This window comes from Gorilla gorilla, chromosome 2 (genome assembly GCF_029281585.2).
Source record: "Gorilla gorilla gorilla isolate KB3781 chromosome 2, NHGRI_mGorGor1-v2.1_pri, whole genome shotgun sequence".
Classification (NCBI taxonomy): domain Eukaryota; kingdom Metazoa; phylum Chordata; class Mammalia; order Primates; family Hominidae; genus Gorilla; species Gorilla gorilla.
Genome location: NC_086017.1, coordinates 42,856,885 through 42,873,897, shown reverse-complemented (window position 1 = coordinate 42,873,897; position 17,013 = coordinate 42,856,885). Strand labels below are relative to the sequence as shown.

Genomic DNA, 17,013 nt, shown 5'->3' with positions numbered 1-17,013 from the left:
GGTCTCGAACTCCTGACCTCAGGTGATCTGCCTGCCTTGGCCTCCCAAAGTTCTGGGATTACAGGCGTGAACCACTGCACTCAGCCCCTTTGAGCAAATTTTAGCACATACAGAGAGGCTGTGTAGACAGACCTAAACATGGTCCCTGTTTTTTAGGAGTTTATCCTCCACTTTCAGTTTTGTTATGGGAAGCAGCTTCCCCTACTCACAGAAATTGTTTATGCAACCTATAGCATCACCTCTGCTCCTGAACCAAACATGGAGTCCACACCCTAACTCTGAGGGTGCCTGTAAGAGTCCTTAGAACATAGCAGTAATATAGACACCCAACTGGATGAGCCTCTTCCTCTCCCTCACCCCAAACCCCCCATCCCTCTTGAGGGGTTGTTTTGGGGACCACTCCTGGTACCTGTCTGACCTCAGGATGCAGGCCCTGGAGTCCTCTGTTCCCTGTGTTCACCAGGTGTACAGCAGATAGTGAGGTCAAGACCTGCCTCTGGGAAAGGAGAACAAAGAAGGAAAAGATCTATTTAAGGAAGCAGTTCAGCAGTTGTCTTCTGTGTACAGAAAAGTCAGGGAGAGGCTGGTCTGTGAGTACAGGCAGCACCTGGGAACCAGGATGAAATTCAGAAATTTCCACACTGTTCTCTGGTACCAACATCTGTGGCCACTGAGGCCCGTCAGAGGGACCAAACCTGTATTTTCCTGAAGCAGGAGTGGGTCTTTGGGGCAAGTTTTTGTTGCCCCAAAGAAGGTGGATGGGGACATCCACCTTCTTCCCACCTTGGCCAGTTATCCCAGCAAGAAGCTAAAACCAAGGCTGGCATGGGCCTGGCTGTCAGCCTCGCCTTTCTGGGGGCATTTCTTTCCTCCATTGCTGCTGGCCTGCCCTACATCAGGGCCCCCACCTTCCTCAGGGCTTTCAGTGCATCTGGGGTTGATGGTTCTCTGTCTCTCTCTCTCCAGGGCCAGGTCTGGATTAATGGCTTTAACCTTGGCCGCTATTGGCCAGCCCGGGGCCCTCAGTTGACCTTGTTTGTGCCCCAGCACATCCTGATGACCTCGGCCCCAAACACCATCACCGTGCTGGAACTGGAGCGGGCACCCTGCAGCAGTGATGATCCAGAACTATGTGCTGTGACGTTCGTGGACAGGCCAGTTATTGGCTCATCTGTGACCTACGATCATCCCTCCAAACCTGTTGAAAAAAGACTCATGCCCCCACCCCCGCAAAAAAACAAAGATTCATGGCTGGACCATGTATGATGATGAAAGCCTGTGTCTTTGAGGGATTCTACCCTGGACATACCTCACAGATCCTCCCTGTCATGCCACATTTCACTGATTGGAATGTGGAAATGGAAAAGGAATTTAGGATGTGCATTTTCACCTGAGGTTTCCCTGCATCCCTGCAGTGCCAAAGCCCCACCTTCAGGGACCACCTGGAATGTGTGAGGGGCTGACAGCACAGTAACATGCATACATATCTGCAGGGCTGGAATGGAAGCTTTAAAGGTGGTAGTGATTTTTATTTTGGAAGAATCATGTTACCTTTTTGTTAAATAAAATTTGTACTCAAATGATGATGTCACTGTTTTTAATGTGCAGGTATTGAATTATATGGTCTGACTTAAATCATAACTAGACTTGAGTGGGCTGAATAAACCACTTCACTAACTTGAAGTTCAAAAGGATGGAAAATAGTCTTGGTTTGATCTGTGGACTGCTGCTTTTCTGATCGTTATTTGACTTGCTTTTGGACTAGATAACCTATAAATACAGCTCAAAACAATTATGCAAACAATCTAAATGATTAACAGTTGCACAGTGTACATAGTATGGTGTATCTATATAGAAGCATAGTATTTTAGCCACTAAAATGGTGAGAGAGCTATACTTATATGCAAATTTTTTGATACATGAAAAAACAGATTACCTTAAATTGGATCCCGTTTTGTGTGTTTCAGCATAAGAACTTCACATATTCACACCGTACAGGCCTATACACATGTCAGTAGTCAGGCATGCACGTGTGTGTGTGCTGTGTATGTGCACAGATAGGAAAGGACGTGGTGTTTCTGATATTCCTGTCCTGACATGGAGCAGTAGCTCTCATTTGTTGAGGACTTGTTCTACACCATGCACAGTTCTGAGTTTATGTTTAACTCACTTGCCCCTCACAAGAATACTGAGGAATATACTGTCATCCTGCCGGTTTACCAGATCTCACAGATGTATGTGGCGAGACAGGGTTTGAGCCCAGGTAGTCTGGCTCTAGTGTCTGGGTACACATTGCATACATAAATATTAATACATGCTTGTGTTGCACAAGAAAGGTTAGGAATAACTTAAAAATGTTCATATAATTATATCTGGATGCTAAGTATTTGAGAGATTGCTTGCTTTTTCTTATCTGTATTTTTAATTATATACTGGGAATATGTAATTTTTTTTTTTTTTTGAGGCTGGGTCTTGCTCTGTTGCCCAGGCTGAAGTGCAATGGCATGATCGTAGCTCATTGCAGCCTTGAATTCCTGGCTTCAAGTGATCTTCCTACCTTGACCTCCCGAAGTTCTGGGATTACAGTTATGAACCACTGCACCCGGCCCTGTAGTTTTGTTTTGTTTTGTTTTTAAGGAGGGAGAAAGGAAAGTTTTTTTAATGTCAATCTGTAATGTTTTCTTGGTGGTATATTTTTCCCTCTGTCATAGGCACAACTAATAAATATCTGAGATTGAACAGTGAGTCTTTAAACACAGGTTGAGCCAGCTGCAGGTGGCATAGATGAGCCGAAACAAACACTGGAACTTAGTTAAGGACGTTTTTCCATAGTACCTTTTCCTAGATGTTCTGCACCATTTGATGTTCGGGCAGATCAGAGGGCGAAGGAGGTGCTACACGGACCCATACCCTCATTTCATTACTCCTCCACTGCACAGTTACCAAAAACATAAAATGATACTCAAGAACCATGGCCAAACAGTGATAAGCTTTGGAAAGAAATGTGAAATGACTCCTTTTAAAGCATACATACATTGGTGAATTGCAGTTCCCCTGCCCTAGAGACAAGCAGAGAATCTCCAGAAGGCACGAGCAGTGGAGTGTGGTTGCCTCATCAGCGTGTACACTTGCCTTATATTTCACTCATTCGGTCTTCAGAACTACACTGTAAGGTCAAATAGCAATAAGTCCATTTTACAATTGAAAATATTTAAAACTTTGGCAAGAGGCAGAGTTGATTTCAAACCTGGCCTACCTCCCTCCAAAGCCAGAGTGTTTTGTCTTATCAATGTGAGGGAATTTGGATGGGTTTTCCCACCTACAGCACTCTGCCACCCCTTACCCAGGAAGTTTTTGGAAAACAGAATCTTTTTTTTTTTGAAACAGAGTCTTGCTCTGTCACCCAGGCTGGAGTGCAGTGGCATGATCTTGGCTCACTGCAACCTTTGCCTCCTGGGTTCAAGCGATTCTCCTGCCTCAGCCTCCAGAGTAGCTGGGATTACAGGCGTGCATCACCATGCCCAGCTAATTTTTGTATTTTTAGCAGAGACGGGGTTTTGCCGTGTTGGTCAGGCTGGTCTCAAACTCCTGACCTCAGGTTATCCACCCACCTGGGCCTCCCAAATCGCCGGGATTACAGGCATGAGCCACTGCGCCCGGCCGGAAAACAGAATCTTAATACATAGATAGTGCCACCTGGACTCTGGACTCCCCTCAACCCATCCAACTCTGTACTGCCTCTCATGGGCACACATTTTGCCTGCTACAATGTTCTTCCTAAAATAAGATGTGCCTTCAGTCATTCTTGATTTCTGTCAATAACCTTATTTCAGATCTGTCCACGAATTGATTGAAAATGTAACTCTCTCTATGGATGCTACCTTTGGAAAATAATAAGGGGAGTACTTTTATTACCTACTATCTAAACCTTTTATATTAAATTTATCTTTCAGCCACCGTGCCCGGCCTCACAATATACAGTCATTTGTGTCTGATCTCTCTCAGCATACCGTGAGGTTTGTTCCATGTTGTAGCATGTTCAGGAATGTGTTCCTGTGTGTTGCTGAGTCGCATTCCATTGTATGGATGTACCACATTTTGTTTATCCATTTGCCAGCTGATGGGCACTTGAATGGTTTCCAGTTTTGACTATTATGAAGAATGCTGATATGAACATCCATATACAGTTATTTGTGTAGTCATCCGTTTTCATTTCTCTTGGATAGATACCCATGAGAGGGATTGTTTAGTCATATAGTAATTTATATTGAACTGTTTAAGGAACTGTTAAACAATTTCAGAATATGTTTTTTGAAGATAGTGAATAATGAAGAAGAGGCAGAATTACCCTTAGACCTGTAATCCCAGCACTTTGGGAGGCCGAGGTGGGTGGATGGCTTGCGCCCAGGAATTCGAGACTAGGCTGGGCAATATGGCAAGACCTCATCTCTACTAAAAATGCAAAAATTAGGCCAGGTGTGGTGACTCACACCTGCAATCCAAGCACTTTGGTCTGAGGCAGGTGGATCACCTGAGGTCAGGAGTTCGAGACCAGCCTGGCCAACATGGTGAAACCCCATCTCTACTAAAAAATACAAAAATTAGCCGGGCATGGTGGCAGGCACCTGTAATCCCAGCTACTCAGGAGGCTGAGGCAGGGGAATCGCCTGAAAGCGGGAGGCGGAGGCTGCAGTGAGCCGAGATTGCGCCACTGTACTCCAGCCCGGGTGACAAGAGTGAGACACCGTCTCAAAAAAAAAAAAAAAAAAATTAGCTGGATGTGGTGGTGCATGCCTGTAGTCCTAGCTCCTGAAGAGGCTGAGGTAGGAGGATCACTTGAGCCCAGGAGGCAGAGGTTGCAGTGAGCTGAGATCACACCACTGCACTCTAGCCTGGGTGGCAGGGCCAGACCCTGTCTCAAAAAAGAAAGAATCACACTTAGAATCTGCAGATTTATCATCCCTCCTGTCCTCTCTCTCTTCCCTTCTCCACCTTACACTACCTACTTTCTTTATCTGTCATTGTCAGTCTGTTTATCTTTGTTTCTCAGCAAATCCAGTTTATTCAGAATGAAATTGTTTAGTGCTAATCCGAGGTGGGGTTTTTTTTCATTGTTTCCCCAACAAGAAATATGTCTTCTGTCAAATGACACAAATAGGAAATGATCTCATGTGGTCTTTATTTCTCTCCTTTATGAAAAAGAAGTCATTTTCTGAAATCAACTTTTTAGTCAGTCTGAGGGATCCTGACTGGTCTGTGGTAGCACACACAGCAGGTGTGGACCATCAGCACATGGGCTGCAAGGAAAATCGCCCCGATGTCCAGACAGTGGGGCCAAGTGGTTTCTGGGTTTTGGCCTAGCCCCTGCTCTTGGTCTGACTGAGCAATACTTCCCCAGGTGTCCCTTGCCCTTCAGCCCACTGGCCCTGACCTTTGTTAGAAGTGGATGCCCAGCAGCTTTCTGGTTGTCTGTGAATGCCCGGTGAAGATTCTGAACTGATTCCTCACCAGACAGTTGCTCTGTTTGCACCACAAGGGGCTTTCCCACGTGTGAGCAGGCCTCCCACCAGCTTCATTCCTCCAAGCTCCCAAACCAGCAGCACTGTCTCCTAAGATACAACAGGACAGGCTTTGAGGACAGAAACCCAGGGTCACGTTCCTGCTCCATCACTTTCCATCAGCATGGTGTCGGGCAAGGGAATCGTGTAAGTCTAAATTTCTTATTCTCCTAAATGTGGCGGCCACCTTGTGGGGTTTTAAAATTAAATGAGGTCATCATAAAAGTACCTTGTATAGCATTTGCCATGTAGTAGCTGCTTACTAAATGCTACTTTGAGTCTTTCCTATCATATTCCACCACAGAAGCAGGTAACTGATCATCTGGAAACCTGGGGGACAAGAGGGAAGAAATGACACCTAGGATGCTCCATCCTTTCCCTGTATCCCTTTGTGTTCAGTTCAACAACTTGGTTCTCCTCCTGACCAGCCACTGTGCTTGGCTGAGGACACAAAGGTGAAGGAGACAGTCTAGTATAAAACATGACACAGACCAGACCCAAAGGGGAGGAAGAGGTCCTGTAGAAAAGGTGAAGGGGCATCATTCACCAAGCCTCTCCAGCATTAACCAGAGACTGCTGGAGGGAGCGTGAGCCTACGGAAAAGACTCGACATCCAGGGTTTGGACTTAAAGGCCCCAGTGTGGACTTCTTCAGTGCTCCGATTCCTTGAAGATTCTGTTGGCTTGTTCTCAAAATGTAAGCAACTTTCCAGTGCCAACATATTGAATTCCTTGCCCACAGGGCATTTCTCATCATCATGGGTTGCAATGTGTGCTGTTGTCTGTTGCTGCATAATAAACCAGTAAGTCTGCTTAAGTGGCATGAAGCAACTATTTTGTTATGCACATGATTCTATGGATCAGGAATTTGGACAGCCCAGCAAGGATGGCTTGTCTTTGTTCTGTGATGTTGGGGCCTCTGCTGGGTACCAGAACCATCTGGCAATTCCTTCACTCACTTGCCTGCTATTTGGGCCAGGATGACTTGAAGTTTAAGGCCACTTACGACAGTCAACAGAGCATCTACAAGTGGTCTTTCCATGTGACTCGGGCTTCTTATAACACAGTAGCTGGGTTCTGATGGCATGTTCCAGAAGGGAGCTTCCAGAGAGTGAACATTGCAACAGAAGCAGGTGGAAGCTGCATGGCCGTTTAAGGCCTAGATGCAGAAGTCACATAGCATCAGTCCACTGTACTCTACTGGTCAAAGTAGTCATAACCCAGATTCAAGGGGACGAAACATAGATCCCCATCCTTGGATGGGAGAAATGACAAAGAATGTGTGGCCATTTTTAAGAAATCATCACATGTGCACCCAGTGCTATGTTGTAGCACACTCCAATTTGTGTATTTCCGTCCATTCCACTAAAGGTCTGAAAGCCCAGCAAGCATGAATTGAGGTCCAAGGCCCCACTGGTAAGGAGCAGGAGGCCACTGGCTAAGTGGTTCATTTAGCCTGTGTTTAGTGAATTGGATCCCTTTGTCTCTTTTGCAAATTGCCAGGCCCCCAGTGGTCTCACCAGATATTAACTGAAGGGAATTAACTGGACACAGGCAGGAAATCCACTGTGTGAACCCCCCACCAGTCAGAGTTTATGGAGGTATGAGATGATGGGCACTGCACACAAAGCTCAGTGTGGTTTCTGTTTCTTCGGGTGAAATCTTTTGATATGATTTCTGATCAAGAGGTGCAGTCTGTCCAATTTACTTCAACTTTCTTTAATTTTTACTAAGCAATAAGATTATTATTATTATTATTATTATTATTATTATTATTATTATTTTTTTTAGACAGAGTCTCACTCTGTCGCCCAGGCTGGAGTGCAGTGGCGTGATCTCGGCTCACTGCAAGCTCCACCTCCCGGGTTCACGCCATTCTCCTGCCTCAGCCTCCCGAGTAGCTGGGACTACAGGCACCCGCCACCACACCCAGCTGATTTTTTGTATTTTTTAGTAGAGACGGGGTTTCACCATGTTAGCCAGGATGGTCTTGATCTCCTGACCTCGTGATCTGCCCACCTCGGCCTTCCAAAGTGCTGGGATTACAGGCGTGAGCCACCGCGCCCGACTGCAATAGGATCTTTTTACCAGAGTGCTTTGGCTGTCGTGGACCACCTGACCTCTTTTCTGGGGCCTTTGAAATCAGGAAGTGTCCCAAGAAGTGCCCAGTGAGGAGTCCCCAGGGTTTCAGGGCGTATCCCTTCTAGTGTGATGGATAAGCCCCTCAGCATTTAACTATTTTAGTAGGTGGGTTTGTTTTGTTTTGTTTTTTTCATTTACCCAATAGACATTCATTCAACACTTACTCTAAACCCCATGCCACTGTGTAGGACACATTTCTTGCCCCTCAGGGAGTGCACAGATCTATTAATGAACCATGTAGCATTGTGAGGGGTAGACAGTGACAGCGATGAGATCAGAGTGCTGTGAGCATGCTGAATCCAGTCTTAGACTTGATATGGAGCAGAGACTGGTCAGGGAAGGCTTCCTGGAGTTGAGCCAGGTGAAGAATAAGAGAAGAAGGAGAAAAGATAGGCATGAGTAGAGCAGAAAGTGCTTCTCAGAGGGAGGCAGCATCTGCAGAGATCCAGGGTCTGGAAAGACAATGGAGAATTCCAGAAATTGGTGGCATGTACCTCAATCTGACTGGGGTTGGAATGAACAGAGATGAGGCAGGAGAGATGCAGGGATCAGAGCTATCTCCAACCAGATGGTAGTATCCTGAAAAACTGGTTATTTTCACACATCTTTTGTCCTCTGAAGTTTCTAGGTTCATGTCTTCAACTTTGATGGTGCTTAATAAGAATAATAACATTCATAAAGTGGTTTTAATGTGTTATTTTTGCATACAGTATTTCATTCAGTCTTTATAAGAACCTTTTGAAGAAATTAGGGTGGGTGGCATGCAGCTCAGTTTACAGTTTAGGAAAATCAAGAGGTAGGAAGAATTGTGATTTACACAAAATCAGGGGCCTGAAACTCACACCCAAGTCTCTTGCCTCCAAATCCCACACTCTTCTCACTATGCAGATTGCCTTGATTGTGCTGCAAGGAGAAAGTTTTGTATTGTATTTGAGAAAACTCACAACACAGAAGAACAATGTTTCAGCCTTGTCTGACATGACAGATCAGGTCTGAGCTGTGGCCCCAAGTTTTGGTGATTGACCCATGAGTCTTGTGTGTGTCTCTGGTGAGCAGAATGCCCGGTATATGTGGGTCCCCAGTGGACACAGGTCAGGGAGCAAGCAATCCTCCACATTGGAAGATGACTTATTCACAAGGCTGGGCATCCCTCTCAGACAAAACCCACTATCATATCTCTTCTGGTTTAATTCATGTTTTGACACCCAGCAAATTCCCCAGGAACTTAGCTGAAGAGTTTTGTGAGCCGGAAGTGCCTCTGAAAGAAGTGAGCAGAGAGAAGGTACATGGAACTTTATTCATAGTTGAGCAGGCAAATGATGACTCTCGGTTTTTCTCTGGAGGGGAGCTCTTCCTTGAGGTGAAACAGGGGCTGAGGAGACATGAGAGAGGGCAGAGAAGCACCACAGACTGACATCAACCTGAGGCCTTCTGATGCTAAGAACATCACAACTTCCCTGGTGGGCAACTGGGTTCATCTGTCCACTGTCTGCCATGATGGGCAGATATCAACAAGCCATTTGCAAAGTCCAAAGAACAAATATGGTAAAATACTCAAGAAACTCTCGAAGAGTTTATTTGTAGTGGACCAGAGGTCACTGTGCTGCTGCCAGCACCCTACCCCCACCCCAGTGATCTTGATAAGTCTTTCATGGTTTTGTACCCTAAAATTGTGATTACCTGGAACCAAACCTTACCATGCCAAGGCCTTCCACTAGATGGGATTTTTGCAGTACTAAATATCTACAAGAAAAAAAGAGATTGTAGAAAAAAACAGGAAGAAAAAAACAGGAAAAAACAGTTGTTAGGTGGAGGACTAGTTTTATCTAGCTTTCTATTAAAAGCTTCTGTGATTGCCTGATAGGCTGATAACAGGAAGATATTGTTGAAATACATATTCCAGATCCTGTCCTGAAGTCACTGCAGATTCATCTCAGTTCATTGCAAACTCTACAAAAGCCAAGCTGGTAAAAGATGGAATTCTGATTGTTCAGGAGACAGAAGTGGAGGACAGAGAAAAAAGACTGAGATTAACTGTCTGGTTTTGTTTCCACTCTGGGCACCAGAATTTTGCCTCTTAATAGCTAGGAAGGAGCCACCCATCTCAAGAATTCAGATAGAGCAATGCTTTTGAAAGCAGCCAACTCTTCACTCTGATATAAAACCTCAGTGCCCATGTTATCTGAATAGTAACATATGTAGAATGTGAATACCATACAGCAGGTGTGAACTGAACTTTCTGTCCCTCCTCACTGAGCAGGACACTTCAACAACACATTGGTCCCAACTCTTCCTCTTTCTCTTAGTGACCAATTTTGCCATTTTCTGCTCCCATGTTTTTTATACACTGAAATTTCCCCTTATTCATTTCAGTGAGCCTATCACTTAAGTCCTTGGTCTTTGCACCTTAGAAGTCTCTAAGATCTTTTTTTTTTTTTTTTTTTTTTTTGAGATGGAGTCTTGCTCTGTCACCCAGGCTGTAGTGCAATGACATAATCTTGGCTCACTGCAACCTCCGCCTCCTGGGTTCAAGCAATTCTCCTGCCTCAGCCTCTCAAGTAGCTGGGACTCAGGCATGCACCACCACACCCAGCTAATTGTGTTGTATTTTTTAGTACAGATGGGGTTTCACCATGTTAGTCAGGTGGTCTCAAACTCCTGACCTCAAATGATTCACCTGCCTCAGCCTCCCAAAATCCTGGGATTACAGGCATGAGCCACCGTACCCAGCCTCTAAGATCCATTCTTTATGGAAATGTCATTAAGCTCCAATATTCTCTACAAAAATGCTTGTAGCCTGCATCTCTTTGTTAAATCCAGGACAACTTTCACTCATTCATTCGTTCAACTATTAAGGTGTACCTAATACATGCTGGGCATTGAGAATAAAATGATAACCACTTTATCACCCCATCTCTCAGTCTCTTTTTAAAAGAGTATTGAGATACTATCAATAGCAATAATAATAAAAACATGACCTATGCCTTCAAAAGGTCTAGTTAGTAGGAGAGATAAGTAAATAGACAGTTCAATGCAGTCTCATGGGCACCATAGTGACAGACAGTACAGAGTGGCAGAGCAGCACAAGAGGGGTTCACAATCCAGGCCTGGGCAGCCAGGCATTCTGTCTTACTGCAGAGCCAAAGACAGGGCTTTGTGTGCACGTGGTTTACAGAGGGGATGCTCTAAGGAGAAAGGAAGTGAGGGAAGGGTGCAGGGCAAGAGAGTAAAGGTAAGCAAGGAGACTACTTTCAGCTTAAAGCAACTGTTTAGTTCATGATTCTGCTGTATGGTTCTTCTGGTCTGGAACAGGCTCCACTGATGTTGGCTTGGCTCCCTCATGTATCTAGCCTAGGTCAGATCAGGCTGCTAGTTCCAGAGAAACTCACACACATTAATTTCACCACAAAGTTGGATGCACCTTGAGTCAAGAGGGTCAGTCTTTTAACCTTCCATCCGTGTCAGCCAGCCATTGGCTGCAGGCTGCCACTGGTGGGAGGGGAGGACTAGTTGTACTGTGGGGAGGTAGTAGGGAATTGGCCATAAAAAAAGAGAAGAGGGCATCTGTGAGCTGTTAGCAGCCAACGCTCATGGTAGCTGGGGACTGGGTACACCAGTCCATAAAGGAAAGTTGGGTGGGCATCATCAGCATCTGCTGTCGGTCTCTAAACTGAGACTTGAGTGATGAGCAATAGTTGGTCAGGTGAACAGTAGGGGAAGAGTATTCCAGGTTAAAGAAACAGTCTATTGCAGCAGTGGCTCATGGCTGTAATCCCAGCAGTTTGGGAGGCGAAGGCGAGCGGATCATCTGAGGTCAGGAGTTCATGACCAGCCTGACCAACATGGTGAAACCCTGTCTCTACTAAAAACACAAAAATTAGCCCGGTGTGGTGGCACACACCTGTAATCCCAGCTACTTGGGAGGCTGAGGCAGGAGTGTCACTTGAACCCGGGAGGCAGAGGTTGCAGTTAGCCGAGATCATGCCACTGTACTCCAGCCTGGGAGACAGAGCGAGACTCCATCTCAAAAAAAAAAAAAAGAGAAACAGTCTATGTAGATGGCCAGAACTAAGAGAGAGAAAGACCATTCACGGCGACATAGGTGATGGGGACGGGCAGTGTTGAGAACACATGGGGCTGCAATAATATCAGGGAGCTTGATGTGAAGGGTCTTGTATGATTGTGTAAGAAGGAAAATATTTTTGAAGTATTTGCCCAATATTTCTGTGTTAGTCAATATAAGCTAAGTTATGTTACATAACAAGCAACACCCAAACCTTAGTAGCTTACAACAAAAAGATTTATTTCTTATCCTTACTACATGTCCTTTTCCAGTCAATTGGGGTCTCTATTGCCCAGTGTTTTCATTCTGGGACCCAATCCATAAAGGAAATTTGGATGGGCATCAGCAGCATCTGCTACAGGTCTCCAAACTGAGACCTGAACGATGAGCAGGAGCAGCCGACAGAGCAGCTACCGCCTGAGGCACTGCTTCCATAATTGCCAAAGCAGGCAAAAGGGAACATGGAAAATCACACACTAACTTAAAGTTCCACTTGCAAGTGATAACAGAAAAACAAACACATTTTAATTTTTAAAGCATCATTAAAAATAGAGAGTTGTCCAGGTGCGGTGGCTCACACCTGTAATCCCAGCACTTTGGGAGGAAAACGCAGCTGGATCACCTGAGGTCAGGAGTTCAAGACCAGCCTGGCCAACATGGGGAAACCCTGTCTCTAATAAAAAATATAAAAATTAGCCAGACATGGTGTTGCATGCCTGTAGTCCCAGCCCAGCTACTTGGGAGGCTGAGGTATGATAATCGCTTGAAGCCGGGAGGTGGAGGTTGCAGTGAGCTGAGATCATGCCACTGCACTGAAATCTGCGTAACAGAGTGAGACTCCATCTCAAAAAATATATATAGACAGAGTTATCACAAAAGTGATAGAATTCCAATTTATCAAGAAGACGCATCAATACTAAACACACATATGCATAAAATAAAATATATATAAAGGTACATCATAAAATTAAAAACATAGGCCGGGCATAGTAGCTAACACCTGTAATCCTAGCCCTTTGGGAGGCCAAAGCGGGCAGATCACTTGAGGTCAGGAGTTCGAGACCAGCCTGACCCACATGGTGACACTCTGTCTCTACTAAAAATCCAAATAATTAGCTGGGAGTGGTGACAGGCACCTGTAATCCCAGCTACTTGGGAGGCTAAGGCAGGAGAATCGCTTGAACCCGGGAGGCAGAGGTTGCAATGAGTTGAGATTGCACCACTACACTCCAGCCTGGGCGACAGAGCGAGACTCCATCTCAAAAAATAATAATAATAAAAATATAAAGTTACAACAATTCTAAACATGCAGATGCATAAAATAAAATATATGAAGAAAATTTATACAAACACAAAAAAACTGACAAATCCTCCATCGTACAGCATTAAAAAGCTGATGGAATAGTAAGAAAGAGATAAATAAATCATTCAGAGACACTTCTGCTTTTTTTTTTTTTTTTTTGAGACAGAGTTTCACTCCGTCACCCAGGCTGGAGTGCAGTGGCATGAACACAGCTCACTGCAGCCTCAACCTCCTGGGCTCAAGCAGTTCTCCTGCCTCAGCCTCCCAAATAGCTGGGACCACAGATGCAGGCCACTACACCAGGCTAATTTTTTTTTTTTTTTTTTGAGACAGAGTCTCGCTCTGTCACCTAGGCTGGAGTGCAGTGGCGCGATCTCAGCTCACCACAACCTCCGCCTCCCAGGTTAAAGTGATTCTCCTGCCTCAGCCTCCTGAGAAGCTGGGACTACAGGCACGTGCCACCACACCCAGCTAATTTTTGTATTTTTAGTAGAGACGGGGTTTCACTGTGTTAGCCAGGATTTCACTATGTTAGCCAGGATGGTCTCAAACTCCTGACCTCATGATCCACCTGCCTCAGCCTCCCAAAGTGCTGGGATTACAGGCGTGAGCCACCGTGCCTGGCAACACCAGGCTAATTTTTAAATTTTTTAATGGAAACTTGGTCTCACTATGTTGCCCAGGCTGGTCTCAAATTTCTGGGCTCAGGTGATCCTCCTGCCTCAGCCCCACAACGTGCTGGTATTATAGGCATGACCTACCACACCCAGCCACTTTTGCATTTTATTATCCAAAGCAAAATAAGTATGAAACTAAAAACTCTGTTTGGAAGGGTTTACCAAAGTTGAGAAGTCTAATAGGAAACTGACCCACATTAAGCTGAGTGGCTCTAGCTGGGGGATGCATTTGTCAGGGTAGGAGTATAACAGATGGAAAGCAAACCCCTTGAATTCTCCCCTGAGCAACTCCCTTGAATTCCCCTCAGAGGAACCCCTCTGAATTCTCAGGGGGGTGTAGGGACAAGTACCTTGATGCTGAGCAAGGCAGGAATAACTAACAACCCATCCCTGATAGGTTGTAAGCACAGGCTAGCCCTAGTGTGGATTTATATTCTAAATTTGTGTCACAAGATTAGTCCAATAAACTTAAGGTGATTAATTAGAGCATTATACAGAACTAATATTGTGGCTACATATCTGACAGAAGCAAACTCAAAATTATCTTGGAATAAGGGTATATTTATCCTAAACTTGGGAAATCCTCTCAAATAATATTCAACGTCAGGCTAGGAGTGGCAGCTCAGGCCTGTAATCCCAGCACTTTGGGAGGCTGAGGTGGGAGGATTACTTCAGCCATGGAGTTCAAGACCAGCCTGGGCAACACAGGGAGACCCTGTCTCTACAAAAAAAAAAATTTAAAAATTAGCTGGGCTTGGTGGTGGTGCATCTGTAGTCCCAGCTACTCAGGGGGCTGAGGTGGGAGGATTACTTGAACTCAGGGGGTCAAGGCTGTAGTGAGCCATGATTGCACCACTGCATTCCAGCCTGGGCAACAGAGTGAGACCCTATCTCAAAAACAATAAGAATTATTATTATTATTATTTTCAAGGTCAAAGGGTAGCCCCAGCCAAATATAATCAAAGGCACAATGGAACAAAGCAACATAAGACCATAGAAACAAATCCACATAGACCTCAGATATTGAAATTATGAGACATATTTTAAAATAAACATTCCTACAATACTTAAATAAAACAACCTTGAAAATATCTACAGGAAGAGAAAACTACAAGGAAGCATCATAGATTTGCAAAAGAACAAAATAGCACTTTTGAAACTGCAAAATAAAATAACCAAATTTTAAAACACAACATATGGGTTTGGGAATTGGTTAGACACAGTAGAAGAGACAATCAGTAAGTGGAATGTAGATCAGAAGAAATGATATAGAATGTAGCATAGAAAACAAACAAAAAGGAAAACATGAGAGAAAGGTTTAGAGACCCAGAGGATAAAGTGAAATGATTAAACATGTGCTTAATCTGAATTCCAGAAGGAGAAGATAAGATGAAGTAGAGGTAGTATTTGAAGAAATAATGGATGAGGATTTTCTAGAATCAGTGTTTAAGACACCAGTCCATAGATTCAAGAAGCCCAACAAATACCAAATATTTAAACTGAAGTTCACACCTAGACATGTCAAAGTAAAATTGAAGAACACCAGCAACAAATAGAAGCATCTTAAAAGCAGCCAGAGGATAGTCTACTGCCACTTCAAGGGAGTGGCAGTAGACTCAAAGAGGATTTCTCAAGAGTAAAAGCAGAAGACCAAAGATAATACAATGATATATTCAATATACTGAAAGGAAACAAATGCTGACCTAGAATTCCATATCCAGTGAAAATTCTCCCTCAAGAATGTTGGCAAAATAAAGACATTTTATGATAAGCATAAACAGAGACTCTCACTGAAGGGTACACTAAAGTATGTACCTCAGTCAGAAAGAAGATGATTCTAGAAAGTTCTAGGATATAAAAAAGATTGAAAAGCAAACAGAGTGGTAAACCTGTGTATAAATGTAAACAAATATTAAATTCATGACATGCAGTAAAAATGGTTATTGGACCTCATAAGATTTAATTACAATATAACATTGTAATTGTATAAATTACAACTTGTAAAAACAAGAATTATAAGACAGAAACAATAGAAATAAAGTTAAAATTTCTACTTTTGTTGTTTGTCTTTGTGGTTTTTTTTGTTGTTGTTTGTTTTTGTTTTGTTTTTGTTTTGGTAATGTCTGTAATAAGGGCAAAGGTAATTGGTTAATTTTAAACTTTGAAAATTAAATATACTCCCCCAAAAAGGCAAGGAATGAGAGAAAAAGAAACCTGCAACAGGTAGTATAAATATAATCTATGAAATAAGTTTTTTTTTTTTTTTTTTTGGAGACGGAGTTTCACTCTTGTTGCCCAGGCTGGAGTGCAATGGTCCCATCTCGGCTCACCACAACCTCCGCCTCCCGGGTTCAAGAGATTCTCCTGCCTCAGCCTCCCGAGGAGCTGTGATTACAGGCATGCACCACCATGCCTGGCTAATTTTGTATGTTTAGTAGAGACGGGGTTTCTCCATGTTGGTCAAGCTGGTCTCAAACTCCCAACCTCAGTTGATCCACCCACCTCAGCCTCCCAAAGTGCTAAGATTACAGGCGTGAGCCACCGCACCCGGCTGAAATAAGATGTATACAGGACTATCAGAAGCCATATTAATACAAAATACGGTATATGCAACAGTTAAAAGACCAAGATTGTCAGACTATGTCCTTAATAAACTATGTGTTGTCTACTAGAAATCAAGTTGAAAACATATGAATACCAAGAGGTTGAAAGTAAAAAGATGGTAACAAGTATACCATGCAAATACAAACCAAAAAACAAACTGACGTAACCTTGTTAGTATCAGGCAAAATATCTTTTCTTTTTTTTTTTTTTTTTTGAGTTGGAGTCTCGCTCTGTCTCCCAGGCTGGAGTGCAGTGGTGCAATCTCAGCTCACTGCAGCCTCCGCTTCCCAGGTTCAAGAGATTCTCTGCCTCAGCTTCCCGAGTAGCTGGGATTACACACATGCGCCATGACGCCTGGCTAATTTTTGTATTTTTAGTTGAAACGGGGTTTCCTCATGTTGGCCAGGCTGGTCTTGAATTCCTGGTCTCAAGCGATCTACCCATATCGGCCTCCCAAAGTGCTGGGGTTACAGATGTGAGCCACCGTGCCCGGTCAGTATCGGGCAAAATATCCAACGTAAAAAGAGATACAGAAGACCTTTTCTTTTTCTTTTTTTTTTTTTTTTTTGAGATGGAGTCTCACTCTGTCACCCAGGCTGGAGTGCAATGGTGCGGTCTCGGCTCACTGCAACCTCCACCTCCCGGGTTCAAGTGATTTGGCCTCAGC

The 17,013-nt window shown here is 44.1% G+C and overlaps 1 protein-coding gene across 4 annotated transcripts in view; it reads left to right on the top strand.

The window, feature by feature from the left end:
* GLB1 (galactosidase beta 1) overlaps nucleotides 1–17,013 on the top strand; it is a 139,881-nt gene that overhangs the window by 102,334 nt on the left and 20,534 nt on the right. For 3 of the 4 annotated variants that reach the window (XM_004033810.5, XM_004033811.5, XM_063703673.1), the window contains one exon: nucleotides 967–1,580. The exons of the other annotated variant lie outside the window; for it this stretch is intronic. In XM_004033810.5, coding sequence (XP_004033858.4) covers nucleotides 967–1,266 — 300 coding nt within the window. In that variant the 3' untranslated portion in view covers nucleotides 1,267–1,580. Of the gene's footprint in view, nucleotides 1–966; nucleotides 1,581–17,013 lie in introns of those variants that run through there. 4 annotated transcript variants of the gene reach the window in all.